Source organism: Leptodactylus fuscus, chromosome 4 (assembly GCF_031893055.1).
Source record: "Leptodactylus fuscus isolate aLepFus1 chromosome 4, aLepFus1.hap2, whole genome shotgun sequence".
Classification (NCBI taxonomy): Eukaryota; Metazoa; Chordata; class Amphibia; order Anura; family Leptodactylidae; genus Leptodactylus; species Leptodactylus fuscus.
In genome coordinates, this window is record NC_134268.1 from 51,161,028 (window position 1) to 51,179,192 (window position 18,165).

General features: G+C 44.1%; 1 protein-coding gene across 1 annotated transcript in view; it reads right to left on the reverse strand.

Annotated features, from left to right (window-relative positions):
* The window catches only part of SLCO5A1 (solute carrier organic anion transporter family member 5A1), a 78,616-nt gene extending 61,001 nt beyond the window's left edge, over positions 1 to 17,615 (reverse strand). The window contains exons 1-2 of the mRNA XM_075270413.1: positions 17,460 to 17,615; positions 6,820 to 8,251 (exon numbers count right to left, since the gene is read on the reverse strand). Of these exons, the coding sequence (XP_075126514.1) occupies positions 6,820 to 7,801 (982 nt within the window). The 5' untranslated portion in view covers positions 7,802 to 8,251; positions 17,460 to 17,615. The remainder of the gene's footprint in view (positions 1 to 6,819; positions 8,252 to 17,459) is intronic.
* Between the last annotated feature and the right edge of the window lie 550 nt (positions 17,616 to 18,165).

An 18,165-nucleotide genomic window follows, 5' to 3' on the forward strand; every position in this document is an offset into this window, starting at 1 on the left:
CTTGTGACCTAAAAGAGCAATGTCCTGCATTAGTAATGATAAAATTAGAGATGAGCAAACACTATTCGAAACAGCCGTTTTGAATAGCACGCACCCATAGGAATGAATGCAAGCGGCCGGCACGCAGACTTTGCCAGCGGCTTAACACCCTGCGTGCCGGCTGCATCCATGCATTCCTATGGGTGCGTGCTATTCGAAACGGGAGTTTCGAATAGTGTTTGCTCATCTCTAAATTGATAATGAATGTAGTTGCGTTGTGTAGCGGATGTGGTATAGTGTGGGTTGCAACATGACCATATTCTCTAACACTAGATGTTAGCTAAATCACTAGTCTAATATGGACACTCCATCTATAAATCAGTGCCAGATTGTGTCCTGAACCTGCCCGTCCCATAGCACTCAATGGGAAACAGAGTCTAAAGCAGGACGCTGAAAAAATAGGCATCCTGCTCGATCTTGCTGCAGATTCCACCGCAACTGGAGTTGCCACAAATTCCTCTGCCCTAATACATGCCTGCATTATAGCGACCTGTAAGCCGTGTTACTGCAACACAAAGCAAGAGAGTACAAAAGTGGTCGTAGTTCATAGGAAGGATCAATAGAAGAAACCTTCTACCCTGCAGATATTCGTAGATCGCTGTCTCTTTCGAGTGATGTTAGATGCAATTTGATGAATAATAATAATGCCGACAAAGTAGCTGTCTCTGCTGTGTGTAGGTGGAAGATGCTTAAAATGTACTATGTGTTCTGCACTGCTTGATGGATTACATGGAGTAACAGTACACGGGTCTCTCACTTTAATTTTGGCAGGAAAGGCAATATTGTTAACTAATTTTATCCTTGCAAACTGCCGGGTAGGACTCGTGTGTGGGGGCCAAAACGAGAGCGAATGAATCTATTTTCACTCGCCTGCATCTCACCCACACATGCCTCTAACTGCTGGTTTTCACATAAGCCCATGAGCCAAGAAACGACAGTAACAATACAGAACAGGGATCCTTGTAAGAAAAACATTATATTGAATACTACATCCTTTTACAAATAAATACGTGGCATACACCTCTTACTGTGTTTGTATCAAACAGGCCAAGCAATAACTAAGACAGAGATATAAAAGGCAAGGACACAATAGTCAGACTAAACAAGACGTACAAAGTCTGGCTTATCAGAGATGAAGATTAACATGGAGTGCAGGACACCAGACATAGCGCAGGCCATAGCGTGACTAGCGGCATCACACTCAATCCTCTAGGGCTTTTCATTTCTAGGCTTCCACTTTCAAGAGTAGTCAAAATCCAGATCTGACTCATCAAACCTGGTGAATGTAACGTGAAGGCAAAAGCTGGAAAGTGATTCACTACAGGTCAGCATTCTCGTACGACAGCTCCAAGGTATTACCCACTTTTAGAAAAATGATGTCCTATTCTTAACATAGCTCATCAATTTTAGACTGGTGGGGATTCGACTGTCAGAGGCTTCACAGATCAGTTGTTTTTAGGCAACCAGGGTTCCCACCATGTAGCTGCAGAGCTCACTCGCTGTCCTAGTACTCAAATCCACTGCTGTGAAAGAGAAGGTGAAAGAGCACTGAGGCTCCCAGCATGTATGAGAGGTCAGGAGCTGCGCTTACCTAAGATTATCTGGTCTGTGTGTGCAGAGGATTTAGAATTAGCTCTTGGTCTGTACCTTTATTTCAATTGCCTTATTAAAATATACATGTAAATTCACCCAAAATACCAATAGTAATAGCAGATCTCAAAGAACCAGTTGCTGATGCTGGATGATACATTTGGTGGAGGTTTAGACTGTCTAGTCTAAATTTATACCATCTCTTAGTTGACTTACTTTAAGAATATAATGACAGAATATAATGACTAATTTTGGTGCAATTAAAGGGTTTTTTCCCCAAGCTAAAAATTTTAGTGACCTATCCTAAAGATAGGTCGCTCATATTACACACATAGGGGTCTAACTCCATCGATTGGCTGATCTCAGCAGCTGACATGCAGAGAATGGAGCAGGATGCAGACAGGGCTGTGTAGTGGATGAACTGAGCCAAGGCAGCTTAGCTCGCAGTCAAATGAATAGGAGCTGATCTGTTCACTACACAGGAAAAAGAGATAGCTGTGTGTTTCATCCTCTGTTTAAAAATCAAGCCGACAAGTACAAGTAATGGTTATGTGTATCGTAATGTGTGCTAATGTATTTTGTACTTTTTGTCTTTTCAAACTATACCCACATAGGATGACTGACAGCACTCCCAGTATCAGTGTATGCACAGAGACTGTCAAACATTGTGTGTGTGCGGAGTAATCAGGACTCTAACCGCTTCTCCTAAGAGTCCGGTCAGGATTTATTCTGCCGTTTACCCTTAAACTCTGCTCCGAATCATATAAATCTATATAACAGAGCTTTAAAGAGGACCTTTCATGTCCTCATGAATATGCAGTATCATACACTCACCGGCCACTTTATTAGGTACACCTGTCCAACTGCTCGTTAACACTTAATTTCTAATCAGCCAATCACATGGCGGCAACTCAGTGCATTTAGGCATGTAGACATGGTCAAGACAATCTCCTGCAGTTCAAACCGAGCATCAGTATGGGGAAGAAAGGCGATTTGAGTGCCTTTGAACGTGGCATGGTTGTTGGTGCCAGAAGGGCTGGTCTGAGTATTTCAGAAACTGCTGATCTACTGGGATTTTCACGCACAACCATCTCTAGGGTTTACAGAGAATGGTCCGAAAAAGAAAAAACATCCAGTGAGCGGAAGTTCTGTGGGCGGAAATGCGTTGTTGATGCCAGAGGTCAGAGGAGAATGGCCAGACTGGTTCGAGCTGATAGAAAGGCAACAGTGACTCAAATAGCCACCCGTTACAACCAAGGTAGCCAGAAGAGCATCTCTGAACGCCGCACAGTACGTCGAACTTTGAGGCAGATGGGCTACAGCAGCAGAAGACCACACCGGGTGCCACTCCTTTCAGCTAAAAACAGGAAACTGAGGCTACAATTTGCACAAGCTCATCGAAATTGGACAATTGAAGATTGGAAAAACGTTGCCTGGTCTGATGAGTCTCGATTTCTGCTGCGACATTCGGATGGTAGGGTCAGAATTTGGCGTCAACAACATGAAAGCATGGATCCATCCTGCCTTGTATCAACGGTTCAGGCTGGTGGTGGTGTCATGGTGTGGGGAATATTTTCTTGGCACTCTTTGGGCCCCTTGGTACCAATTGAGCATCGTTGCAACGCCAAAGCCTACCTGAGTATTGTTGCTGACCATGTCCATCCCTTTATGACCACAATGTACCCAACATCTGATGGCTACTTTCAGCAGGATAATGCGCCATGTCATAAAGCTGGAATCATCTCAGACTGGTTTCTTGAACATGACAATGAGTTCACTGTACTCCAATGGCCTCCACAGTCACCAGATCTCAATCCAATAGAGCATCTTTGGGATGTGGTGGAACGGGAGATTCGCATCATAGATGTGCAGCCGACAAATCTGCGGCAACTGTGTGATGCCATCATGTCAATATGGACCAAAATCTCTGAGGAATGCTTCCAGCACCTTGTTGAATCTATGCCACGAAGAATTGAGGCAGTTCTGAAGGCAAAAGGGGGTCCAACCCGTTACTAGCATGGTGTACCTAATAAAGTGGCCGGTGAGTGTATATCGCTTTCCCTGTATGCACCCCGTGCTGAAGATATCGGTGCCGTTAATTTCGGCACTGATATCTCCCCACTGTCAGAAGGACCGCCTTACAGCCGAGAGTGATCGTTGATGGTAAGGAATGTTCCCCCTCTGACCATACAAGGCTATGTTATAGTAGTCAGGGGGCATTCCTCACAGCTCAGTGTCATCTGATCAGAAAAAAAAACAATGCAAATATGAATGCAGTATACAAGTACATTGAAACGCCATACGCACTTTGCATTCCTTTTTACTGGATGCCATATGCTGGAAGGTGGAAATGTTAAACCCCCACTCTCTTGACTCTTGGCATATTTTAGCAATTTATCTGATTTTTATTCTATTACTCCCCCCCCCCCCCCCCAGATTTCATGTGATACCTTTGTCATTCATATTTTTAGTAAGACCACGTAATCCCTGCAGCCTCAGCCCATGACCTTGCTACCGCTTATTCTTTTCCACCAGAATCTTAAGAATTCTAGATCAATGTGTTTGTGGTAATGTGATGTATCAAATGGATGTCAAAGAAGAACAAAGGAAATGTGATATTTTACTTCCTTTAAGGCTAATGCAGAAGCTAAAAATGAATGGCATAGGATATTCATTTTGTAGAAGATATACCACCAGACAAGTGCCTGCTAATTCCCATGTGCCCTGGATTATAAATAGCAGAACAGCCGGTCTTCACATGGGCATATTCGATCCATGAAATACAGACCGTAGTGTTTGTCGGCTATATGTCCTGGACCAAACACTGAGCAGGGACTCCAATTGTCATATCCATCTATGATGCGAGGAATCCTTGCCTCCCCATGCGACTACTATAGTGTACCATAGACATATTTTGGGTACAGTACAGTAGTCCTGTGGGCAGGCAGGGACTCCTAGCGTCATATAGGACTACAATGTTTGGAGACCAAGTCCCTGCTCAGTGCTCATTCCAGAAAACACAGCGGATATATGCACCATATACACCTAAGTGAGGCCAGCATAATGACAATTTTATTAATGTCCATCTTTCAATTTGTAAGAGCTGCGACCAGTCACTAATAAATGTATCTAAAACCTGCTTACCCCAATTGAGATTCTCTGCAAAGGGCACATATTAAATGTCCTTTCTACATCTGAAGGACCTGCAAAAAAAATTTCTCCCTCTTCCCCTTGAACATCTTTTTTTTAGAACTCAGCATTGTCATATTCCTGTTATTCCTCCTAGAATTTTAGGAATAAATTGAGAATTGGGTGTTATTATTCTCCTTGTTGGATGAATGTGCTCCTACACAACCTGACTTGGAAAGTGATGGGCTTCATGCACACAACTGAGCGTGCTAGCCAAGCATCTTCCATTTTTTAATGGAAAGCCCTCAGAGGTCATCCATATGGAATTTGTTTTACATTGATTTCAATGGGTGTCTCTGATTCATTAAAAATTGATCTTTAAGGGATATTCCATTTTCTAGTTTCCCACTGTGATGGTGACAACTTGGTTAGATTGGTGGGGGAACCCCCAACAACCTGCTGATTGAAGGGCCCACCAGGGATCACTGTGACCTCTTCATCAGGCACAGCGCTGTACATTTTGTAGTGGCAGTGTCTGGTATTGCAGCTCAGTCCCTATCACTTACATTGAGCTCAGCTGCAGATACTGTAACTGCAGTACAAGGCAAAGCAAGTTCAGGAAGACAAAATTAATATCTTGGCTCTGAGAAATACGTCTCACCTCTGTTATTAAGAAGCCGTGCCCTATCACATTGCCACACTTCTCTTGAAGTCAAAATGACTTTGGTGTCCAAATAAACTCTAAAGAGATTCCCTTACTAGTATAGTATGTAATATACTACATTTCATCTGCAAAGACCTCCTGCTCAACAGACTGATCAATATAAAATGTGATGGTCTTAAAGGGGTTGTCCCACTTCGCATACTCACCAGTAAATTCTTCTTTCTCCCGGCTTTGTTGCGTCATTGGTAGGCGGGGTTACATATGCAAAGCCAGCGGTGAGAACTCGTCACTTCTATGCCGCTGGCCCTGCGTGTGCGCTCCCGATGCAGTTAGGCATCGGACGTACAGCCTTCACAATGTAATACAGACCCGGCATCCGCTGTAATAGAGAGGCGGATGCCGGGGAGTGTAGACGCCGGCACAGATGCACAGGTGCCTGCAACATCACTACGCTCCTGCCCTGCATGAAGCCAGCAGCGGCAGGAGCAATGCTGCTATTCCGCTCCTCCGCGCCCCCCCCCCCCCTCCGAAACAGCAGCATCTCCATTATACAGAATTCAACTTGTAGTTAAAGTGTACCACCAGTTATATATCAACTGTACATAAATGAACAGTACAAGTGAGTATATGAAATCTGCTAATATATCTTATTAAAGAAATATGTTTTTATTTCCACTTATCATGTTTAACTACATTTTACATAGAAGTTTACGGAGAGATGAGATGGGAGGAGGAGGCTGTTGAAAAAGGCTCACATACTCTAGCTGCTAAACTCTGCTACACTGAAAGAGTCCTTTTAACACTATTGTATCTTAAGGTAAGGCTCTACCACTGCAAATATAATGCATCAATATCTAAATGACCTATTTGGCAGCAGCCTCCTCCTCCTCCTCTCTCAATAGACTTCTATGTGTGAACCGAGTACAGAGAAGGATTCTATAGACAGTGAAGATGAGGAGGAGAGAGCCTAAGAAGTGGAGAAGGAAACATATTTCTTTAATAAAGATATATTATAACATTTCTTATATTCACCCATACTATTCATTTATGAAATATTGTTTTAGAATTGGAGATAAGCTCTAAGCATCCTTATATGAATAGAGTATGTGGAGAACGCACAAACCATCAGACTAAGACCATGGTTATAGGTACAGACACATGCCCATCAAATTCAACCTTACAGACCTAGGTCAAATAAACCGCTCAGGAAACAGTTTTTAGTTTGGCCTCATGAATGAAAAAATAATCCATCCTGGCCATCCCTGGAGTATATGACCGAGTCAAGTGTCTTTATAAATAATGTATGTATATATATATTTTATAAAATAACAGTTATTGCAAATATAATGCAGAAAAGTATAGTATTTGTAAAGAAAACCATCACCTTATTCACTTACCTAAGTAAAGTGAAGCATTGTCCTTCTTCACATTGTCATCCAAGTAGGTTGGGCCCAGAGTGTAGATCGGAGTGGATCCCATGCCAATGAGAATCTGAGCACAGATGAATAAAGCTACATAGAGAGAATGGTCTTTTCCACCGGAGTCTCCCGGACACATGGATGACTCCAATGGATCTTTGGCAGACATATTGCCATTTATGCACAACCCTTCATTTGAAATAGAAGAGTTCAGCTCCTGAATTTGATATGGTGGAGAGATGAAATGAGGTAAGGAGAACAGGGCTGCTCCGACAGCAATAAACAAGCCACCGATGGCGAGCCAACGTGGCCTACGTCCTCGTCCACCAAAATAGCTGATAAAAACCACCACTAAAAGGCTACCGATATCAAAACAACTCACCAACAGACCAGACTCTGAGCTTTTTAGACTATACCTTCTTTCAATAGTAGTAATAACACTACTTAAGTAACCAGACACCATCAATGACTGGATGAAAGTTAAAAAGCACATGCAGACCAGAAAGCATCGGGAATCTGTCAGCGCTCGGCCAAGACCCCGGCTGCTTTTTATTGTAGAGAGTGTCACGGATGAAGAGATGCCCTTTTTATTGTTACCGGCGCTGCTGCATTCTGCCCTCTCTGTACTCAGAAAACCAGATGCTGCAAAAGAAAAGATTGTCCTAGAAGAAGGTGCGCTGCTTTGAGATGACAAGGTCCGGTGATGGCCACGTTTCAAGTTTGATTCTCTTTGACTATGTAAAAAACTTCTTTTTCCAATAACCGCCGTCTGCGACGTATCCACCTCCGTTGGTTGTTGAAATTCTTGAAAAGTTGCCTTACAAAACCCATTTAAGACAGGCAAGCTTAGCGACCTGTAAGTGTCATTTTTCTCTACGGGTCCCGCTTGATCATCCTGATGACACTCACTAGAGTGGTAAGTGACGCTGAATAATTGTGGTTTGGGATCTTCCAGGGCCATGGCCAAAAAATAGCCCCTGTTACAATGACTAAAATGTGAAATGATATAAAAATGTATTGAAACGCTAAAGTCATAATCTAAACCATTTCACAGAGCGTCATGGTACGTCATCCCGTCTCCCTATAGAACAGCGGTGATCCTAGACTGGGCTTCGACTATCCATAAAGGTGTTATAAGGAACGTAATAGTCTTTAGAATAGATGTCCTAGGGATTAACAGAAAAACAGCAAAGCAGCTGTCCCTGCACTGATTTCCTGCAAACTGTTCCATCCGGATAAGATGGCGCTCAACAAAGAAGAGGCATTAGAAGAGATGAGGCCTCAGGCTGCGATACAATACGGTGCCATTCTGCAATCGCCGTCATCTTTTACATCTCTGGTTCCACCACAGACAGCAGTTCTTTCGTCCCCATTGTATCCAGTAAATGTCTCCACTGGCAATTGTGCTGATCTGTAATGCAGAGAGAAAAAAAGCAAAGAAGGTCAGCACTGTGCTTCTGTCAGCAAAACACGGCCAAGGCTTAGGGGAATCTTAAGTGCTATATGTGCTAACTCTTCTTCATTGCACAAGATTATTAAAAAATACATGATCTGCAAAAGTGAGAAAGTTATTCATGTTAAACACGACAAGTAAACATTTTGCGTCCAACATGGACTAAATATATGGAAGTCAGATTAAAGTAAAGGGAACACCTTCACACTTTCTAGCAGTTCCAAATAAGTACAGAAGCAGTACCTAGCAGAAGGAAGGGGTGGCGGTATATTCTACATCTCAAGAAAAATTATATGAAAATAAACCTATAGCAAAAATAAAAACAGGGACATAGCAAACATCTGCCCATTTATTGTATTCTAAAATTCATGACAGCAAAATCACAGAGAAAAAATATATATATTTAATTTTTGCATATAGTAGAAGTTTCTTATGGGGGCAATTCATACTAATATAGATGTATATAGCAAGTTATCACCACTTCTTGCACTTTCTACTAATACCTGTATTGTACCGTATTTTACGGACTATAAGGCGCACTGGACTATAAGCCGCATTGCCCATGAGCGCCTTATAGTCCGTCTCGGTTCATATATAAGGCGCACCGGACTATAAGCCGCAGTCCGGTGCGCATTATATCTTATTGAAAGCGGCGGCAGGCAGACTTTGCCAGCGGCCGCTTAACCCCCCGCGTGCCAGCCGCTTCTATTGGAAGCGCTCGGCAGGCGAGGAGGGGCTCTATCAGCAAAATCATGCTGATAGAGCCCAACCGTAAACGTTAGGTTAAACTACCCCCCCCCCCGTTTTAAAATAAAAGCCTGAAACAGAATGTGAAACTTACCGAGCAGTGTAGGGTGGGCGGGCATTCAGGCCTCCTCTTCCTCCGATGTTCCGTCCTCCTCCGGCGCTCGCAAGCTGATAATGGCCAGGGCACATGCGCAGTAGAAGCATTATGATATTGCGCATGCGCCCCGGCCATTATCAGCGAGCGCCGGAGGAGAAGGACGGAACATCGGAGGCAGAGGAGGCCTGAATGCCGCCCGCCCTGCACCGCTGGGTAAGTTTCACGTTCTGTTTCAGGCCGGCGTGACAGCAGGGCTGCCGGACACTTCCTATTCATTTCTATGGGAGCCGACATGCGAGCGCTCCCCATAGAAATGAATGGACTGCTTTTTTCCATTCATTTCTATAGGGAGCGCTCGCATGCCGGCTCCCATAGAAATGAATAGGAAGTGTCCGGCAGCCCTGCTGTAACGCCGGCGTGTACGGCTGTGATACACGCCGGCGTTCGGTAGTGTGAATGCACCCTTACGGTGCCTTTTATGTATGTATGGAAGCGGCACGCAGTCTTTGCCGCCGCTTCCATCCATATATAAGCCGCACCGGACTATAAGCCGCACTTACGATTTCTGAGGAAATCGTAGGTTTTTATGTGCGGCTTATAGTCCGGAAAATACGGTACTTACTGTACATTAGACCTTAAGGCTGAGGCCCCACATTGTGGAAACACAGCATCTTTTGTTGCAGATTTGGCTCAAAGAACCGCAGCAAAATCTGCAACAAAAAAAAGCTGCTTTTCCGCAACGTGAGGCTTCAGCCTAAGGCTCCACTGGGCGGAAACCCAGCAAAAAACGCAGTGTAAAATAAAACGCAGAGAAAATGCTGCATTTTCTGTTGCGGAAAAAATTGTGCATGTGCATGCGTTTTTCATTGCATTTTTCAGTTTTGTGCTGCGGAAATTCATTTGAGTTTTCGGTTGAGATTTTCATTGCGTTTTTGCAAGTTTCTCATGAGCAATAAAGGTAACTGAAAGGCTATGTTGAAAATCCTAAGGAATTATGGTCCTCTGCTATTTAGGCTGGAAACGCCGCGATTTGGCCGCGACGGACACGCCGCGGGAAAAATCGTGGCGTTTTACAGTACTTGCAAAGTGGATGGGATTTGTGGGGAAAAAAACGCAGCGCAGACCCGCTGTGATTTCCAAAACCGTTGCGGTTTTGAAAATCGCAGCATGTCAATTATATCTATGGAAATGCCAGTGGCTTTCCCATAGATATAATAGTAACAAAGAGTCCGCGGAGGAAAACTGTGTGAACTTTCTGTTCAAAGCACCGCAGGAAGAACCCCAAAGCGTTCACGCCGCGGTTGTTCCCGCTGCGCTTTAAGTGCGGTGGTTCCGGCCCGTGGGGCCTTAGCCTCAACCAAGCAAAACAGTGAGTTTTTATCTAACGATTTTGATGGTTTTCCGCAGCGTTTCTGCAGAGTTTCCACAACACATTTATCATGCTGCGTATTTGCTGCGGTTTTCACACTCTCCATAGAAATCAACTCAGAGTTTCCACAACTATAATTGACATGCTGCGTTTTAAAAAAAACGCAAATGTTTTTGAAAAACGCAGCTTTTCCGCAGCGTTTTTTTTCTGCACTGTGGGGCTAAGATTAGACAAAATTGCATTCACTATGCTGGTACTGTAAAACGCAGTGTTTTTTTCCGCTGCATTTCTGCAATGCCCAAAAAGGCTGCATTTCCGCCCAGTGGGGCCTTAGCCTAAAGATGGAATTGGTTTTGATAACCTCTGCTGCAACCCGTATAATCTGGAGCTTTATTGTCACTGTGCTGAGGTCTTCGATCTTTACAGTGGCATGTAAGAGTTAATACGGGTTGATATGTTAGATATACACTAGCACGCATGCACTCGTTTCTCAACAGCATTTTTCTAAAATAGGTTCTCATTAAATACTGAAGGAGAATACACCAAAATATCAATCAGTATAATAATTCCTAAAATGATTCAATTTCATAGAAAGTCATCAAAACTCTCAAAAATATCTGCTGATTAAATTTTAGCATACACAACTGTACGTACACAACACAGCACTGCGTACAATACTTAATCCAACATCTTGGGTTTTCCAATGTCACAAAAGTTTTTGATTGTTTCTGAATGCAAATGAATGAAACTTACTACTATATGGTCATTCTGAAAACTTTACATACAGTCATATTCAATAAACCAGGGGTCTCAAACTCAATTTACCCCGGGGGCCGCTAGAGGTAAAGTCTGGGTGAGGCTGGTCCACATCAGGTTTTTCCCAATTTTTTTTTTCTAAAAGTCATATTTTGACACCTTGCAACTTTTTTATACTTCCATTTACGGGGATGTATAGGGTGTTTTTTTTTTGCGGGGCTGGGTGTACATTTTAATTCTACCATTTTGGGAAATTGCTTTTGCTTTGATGATTTTTTATTCAAATTTTTATCAGAGGCAAAAGAGTGAAAAAATGGTGGTTTGGCTCTTTTGACTTTTTTTCCCACTACGGCGTTTACCGTACAGGAAAAATATTTTTATAGATTTGTAGAGCAGGCTTTTTCGGACACAGGGATACCTAACATGTATGTGTTTCACAGTATTTAACTACTTTTATATGTGTTCTAGGGAAAGGGGGGGTGATTTGAATTTTTAATACTTTTTACATTTTTTAAAATTTTTTTTTTTTTTGCATTTATTAGACCCCCTAGGGGTGCCGAACCCCAGGGGGTCTGATCACTAATGCTAATGCATTGCAATGTATTGCAAAAAAAAAATCATCATTTCTTTTGCAGGCTGCATAGACCAGCCTGCAAAAGAAAGAGATTGCAGACCATCCGGGAGCCTGTAACAAGGCTCCCGGCTGTCATGGCAACGTGACGTCGGCCCTGGAGCTTGCTCCAGGTGCCGGCAATCACCAGCAAAATGGCGGCGCCCATGCGCCACTGGGAAAATGGCGCCTCCGGCGCCTTTGACCATGGCGCCGGAGGGGTTAATGCCTCTGATTGGTCCAGGGACCGATCGGAGACATTAGCGACAGAGGACCTTTCACCATTTTTCACACAGGCAGTGTTATATACTGCCGGAAAGCTGACAGTGCGCTGAGTTCAGCACACTGTCGGCTTTCCCGATCTGTGCCCGGTGTGAAGAGCTTACGGCCCGGTACCGTAGCTCTTCTATGGTCAGAAGGGCATTTCTGACTGTTAGCCAGAAACGTCCTTTTGCCTCGCGGCGCCAATCGCGCTGTGCTGTGGAGCGGGGAGGAACGCCCCCTCCCTCTGCTCGCAGTACTCGTCCATAGACGAGTATTATCAGGAGCGGGAGGGGGAAGTTCCTCCCGGCTCCACAGCACAGCGCGATAGGCGCCGCGAGGCAGAAGGACGTCTCTGGCTAACTGTCAGAAACGCCCTTCTGACCATAGAAGAGCTACGGTACCGGGCCGTAAGCTCTTCACACCGGGCACAGATCGGGAAAGCCGACAGTGCGCTGAACTCAGCGCACTGTCAGCTTTCCGGCAGTATATAACACTGCCTGTGTGAAAAATGGTGAAAGGTCCTCTTTAAAGCAGTAGACACACGGCGGCTATGGCGGCCGCCCGGCTCCCGGGCGGTTGCCATAGTTACACACCTGGAATGTGCCGGGGGGCCGCAAACTATTGTCCCGAGGGCCGCAGTTGGCCCGCGGGCCGCAAGTTTGAGACCCCTGCAATAAACCCTTGTGAGGTCTCTAAAATGGATTTTCTGTTATCAACTGTGATGTTTGGACACAGGCTCCCGTTGCAGGAATCTGGCTCCTCCCCTTTGTATTAGCAACGTCTTGAAGGGGGTTAGCTGTTTGGCTCATTTCCTTAGGCAAGCCAACTTCCTTCTCCTTCACGGTTTAGGACGAGAAAGAGTAGGGGGTTGATTTAGCTAATGAACATCCCCCTTACTGACGTCACAAGCATACAAGTAGGGGGATGAAGCTTCCGATCACTGGAGCCTGTGTCAGAATATTACCTCTTACAGCAGGAGCTCCACCCCGGGGCTAGGTGATGGGAACCGGGAATGGATTATCTATAAAAATTTTAGAATCATTTAGTAAGTTACACTAACTTACATTTGAAATCAACACAAGAAATTTTTGTGTCATTAAACAAATCCTTGAAGATATCCTCTTTCTCTGAGACTAAACAAAAGCAAGACCTGTCCATGTGTTCCAATATCTGGATGATAACTATATCAACCTACCGTATTCCAATATTCTTATATCTTTGACTAACATATGAAACGTGAGATATGATACAATTTATAAGTCACAATACAAATAGAAACATCCTATTATCTTTCTCAGTTCATTTCTTGCCTAGATATTTTAGCAACGTGTAAGTCACTATCACTTTTTGGTAGACCCTGCTAAAAAAATAATAGACCAAAAATGTGGTCAAGGACCATGTGACAAATGAAAGCTCAGACATATCCAAAGCGTTATGCTACTAGCCAGGTGAAATACAATGTAGCCAGAGTTGCCCTTTCATAGTATAAACCAGTTGTATTGGGGGCATATGCCAGCACCATGGCAGTATCACATGCTCCTGAAGTTGGTCTTATACTAATTTAGATGTGTAATCGCCAGTCAGCCATAAGAAAACAACCTGCCTAATATTGTGTAGATTCGCTCTAAAGCATGGACTCCAGTGGACCTTGGAAGATATCCAGTGGTATCTGCAGGACAGCAGAAAATGTAAGTCCGCTAAGTTGTAAAGCGAGACCTCGATGGAACAGACTTGTTTTTCCCACACATCCTGGTGAATCTGGAGGCCACCTCCACGGATTGAACTCTTTGTCATGTTCCTCAATTTTGTAAGTGTGGTAAGGAATAGTATCTTGCTAAAACAAGTCAATATCATTGCAGAAGAATATCATTGCCATGGAAGGATATACTGTATTTAGTCCACCACAATTTAGGAAGGTGGTACATGTCAAAGTAACAGCCATACAGAAGCCAGGACCAAGGTTTCCCAAAAGAACCTTGCACAGACCATCGCCAACCTCCACTGCCATAACCAATGCCTATTTTGATTTAGGTCATAATTGCCCAGCCCTAAGGCACATCATTGAGCTTTGGGCACACATGTCCCTACAGATGGATTGTCCTTTCTTGGACCATTTTTAGTAGGTGAAGTGGGGAGCGTGACCAATGGACTGTTCTGTGTTCCTTACATTATCATGTGACAGTGCCATGCATGCGATTCATCTGTGGTCATATGACATGCTGGCATCTACCTTGATCATAGATTGGAGGGGTGTGAATGAGTACTAACAAGACACATTATGAAGTTTTGGCTTGTTTATGATATATGTGTATATATATATATATATATATATATATATACACACACACACATATACATATATACACACACACACACATTTATCTACATCATGAGAGACAAATTTCCGAAGGTTTTTCTGTTCGGTGTAAGGATACATGAAGGATTTTCTTACCCTTATTTGTGTGTGGGATCCAGTGCACAGTTTTCTAATGTGGTTTGTGTTTTTCTAAATACATGTAATATCATAGACACTTATATATAATATATTATGGTTAGTCAATGATCTTCACTCACATATTTTCAATGTTCACAGCAGAATATTGTGACTAGCTCTATAATAGCCAGTAATAACGGGCAGAATATGAGGTATAGGTATAATACTCGTTGCCTTTTCAGCATCATCTGCTTCGGAAATAGATTCAGCCCCACATGTATGCGTGGGTGATGATGTTCAAGGGACAAAACTTCAAAGCATTTTACATTCTCAGGAAACTGAGATACTTGTCAATTATATTAACATCAAAACTTTAACATGCAAATTTAGGCAAAAACTTGAATATTCCCCCTCTCACCTTTTCATAGGTATTAGGGGATCTAGGAATAGGAGTTACTTTCTATCGAGGACAGGGTGGATCAGGTGACTGGTCCTTACAGGTGCAGGATCAGGGAAACCTTGTAATGTGGGATCCTGGGTAAGGATCCCTGGGCAGAAAGAGTGTTTCTTGCCTATAGCTCCTCTTTAATTGGTTGTAGGGTAAGGCATACATGGCGTCTACTGCACTGCATAGGCTTTGGAAATTATGCACTAAATATAGCAACTGTGCATGGATAAGTAAAGGAGGAACCCGTCTAGGTATGTATACTTATCTAAAGGGAGAAATGGCGCCTTATGGAATTCAGATCTGTCAGCCGAGCACTTACAATTATTTTCCATAGCTGCACAATAGGCATTGCTGAGGAATCCCACATATATGTATTTTTCACATACATGTTACCATAGCAATCTAGATTCATGTATAGGAAAATTCTCTTCAAGGACATCACTTTTTAACACTGTTTACTATTCCATTATGATCAAATGCAATCCACAATGGGGCCCATTCACTTACAATGCCCAGCAATGTCCCAACCCATGACATCTAGCTTTCACTACTCCTGTTCTTCATCTATCCATATTATTGTGAATGTCAGCGTCCTGTTTTCTCAGGGTTTTGATATTCTGATCCCTTGTCAGGGAAATCCTTTAACAAGTGAACATACAACAAGCGAATATCCTACTCTAATGCAATAACGTTGGTCATGAATGAGACTATAATGCTGGGCAAGTGCAAGTCAATATACAGAAGATATGATGAGGAGGATGGGGACTTAGTATTTGGCTATTATGTCATAGTATCTCTCTCCTGAATGTCTGTTTCAGTAAATTCTTGTATTCTCCATTACAGATGTATTCTAGGGCTACACGGCAACTTTGGACAAAGCTCTTGCCACCAAAGGTCGACAGGTCACCATTCAACTCCTTCACAAATGTTAGTAAATGGAGTCAGACTGTGACCTCAGCAATCTTTGGTTGTGTGACAGGAGTCTCAGCTATGTAACACTTGCCTAATTTTTTAGCATCTTTTCTTAGAAGTCACATTGATCGATTCCTCCCTTATTCCTCCTGGAAATTTACAAATGCAATGACAACTATTACCAGCTGGGGGCGTATTCCTGCACAATTTGACATTGTCCAATCAGTGCTGACTGTATCACGTTTTGGACATTCCCCTTTGACAATGCGAATAGTAACACCCAGCTGCCAATTTACTTATACATTTCTAGGAGCAATGACAGAGGAACAGCACAAATCCTGCAGAATTATTATTTCAATTATTATTCAAACATGAGAAAATGACCCAATATTGTTTATGACCTCATCACATGACCATGTCTTTTACAGGTCCAGGGGAAGCAGCATGAGTTTGGACACCAATTTCAGGACAGGTTCTGCCCATTTTGTGGTCCAGTCTTTCATTGACATGTATAGTTCCGTGAAGAACACAGACAACATCCAGACATGTCAGGGGAGATGGCAGGTCCTCTATAAGCAAAACCTTCCACTTCAGACAGCATCTGTCCTATAGGTATATGGCATGCTATAGCTCCTGATACAATAACTGATTTGTGGTGTACAATGTATATACCCAAGGCATTGAGTTCACAGGCAATAAAATAATCTAATCTAGCCACAGGATACAGGGACAGACATGTACACATGCCATGGCATCTCAACAAATGCACATACAGAAGTATGTAGTTATGTGTCGCCTGTGGCTATACTTAAAGACTGACAATGTAAGACCACTAAACCAAACGCCATGCCTAAGGCTGAGCAGAGTGAATGTCCCATAACTGGGCAATGATAAGGAGCCGGTAATACATTGTAAGGAGCGCCACGGGCACATGGCCAGGCCACACTATACTCTGCACTACTGATCCCTTAGGCTGCAGCCAGTGTTCTTGATTGTAAATAGCCCTGACTCTTTCCCTTTTCTCCAAGGACTAAGGAGATCATATTAAGTCTTTTGGCAGGTTCCGCAAGGAAGATGAGAGCTGGGACATGGCAGGACATAGCGAGAAGGAGACAGTAATCTAATAGGGTGACAATGCCCAGAATGTATTCATGGGACACAGAGTGACTAGGGGGAGATGATGTCCTGGAAATCAGGACAGCTCTGCTATGTCGGTGTAGCTGAGTGCAGGCATGCAGGGGTTAAGTACTTTGCTGCTGGTGAATGCACCATCTGTCCCCAGCACACTTACTGTAAAGTGCCCAATCAGTAGCTGGGTGGCAGCACAGCCCTCCATAGTAGCAGGCATTGCCCCCTTTGTTCCCTGTAATCCCATCCTCAGCCGGTGCCTTTGTCTTATCCAGCAGCAGGAGACAGGACAGGATGGAGAGGTCATCTCAGCACAAAGATGTAGTGAGGCAGCACAACCGGCACTTTACAATGGAGTTACGGGGCAAAGTAAAGTGATGTAGCAGAGCTCAACTACTCACCGTGCGAGCCAGTGACCACAGTGTGAGATCAGACACCATGCGTGCTCCAGCCGGCACAGGCTCGAGAGGCAGCCCCGGTGTGATGTCAGCCGCCCCCGGTCCCCTTATCCCAGTGGACTGGGGGAATCTCCGGCCACACAGCCACTCTCCTCTGCCTCACAATCTGCTCTAGCGGGATGCAAGGGGCAAGCGCAGCCCAGGGAGCCAATCAGAGAAAGGAGCGCTCAGGCCAGCAGCCAATCAGCGTGCCGCATTCCCATTGTCCGTCTGTTCTCTCTCAGCCCCTCCCCACCTGCTGTAACAAGCTCCGCCCACCGCTGGTGCTCCGTGCTGGAGGATGTGTGACATGACAGGCAGAGGATTCCCCGGGGGCGCGGACAGTAACCCTGCACAGGGACTCTCATAGGCTCCGGCACTTGTACCTACTGCAAGTTCACAACAATAAACAGTTATCATTATAATGTTCTGTATGAGAGGCAGCGGCACATCCTGGACTTCACTGCACTGACACCCTGCTGAGACTCAGGTATTACTGTCTGACTGAGGGTGAGCAGGGAAAGGTACCAGCAGCTAATTGGAGCAGAGCTGTCACATGACTCACAGCAGGCTCCTCCCCCTGGTCACCTGTGTTCCGTGTAGTAGCTGATTGGAGCAGAGCCTCTCACATGACTCACAGAAGGCAGAGGCTCCTCCCCCTGCCCCCCCC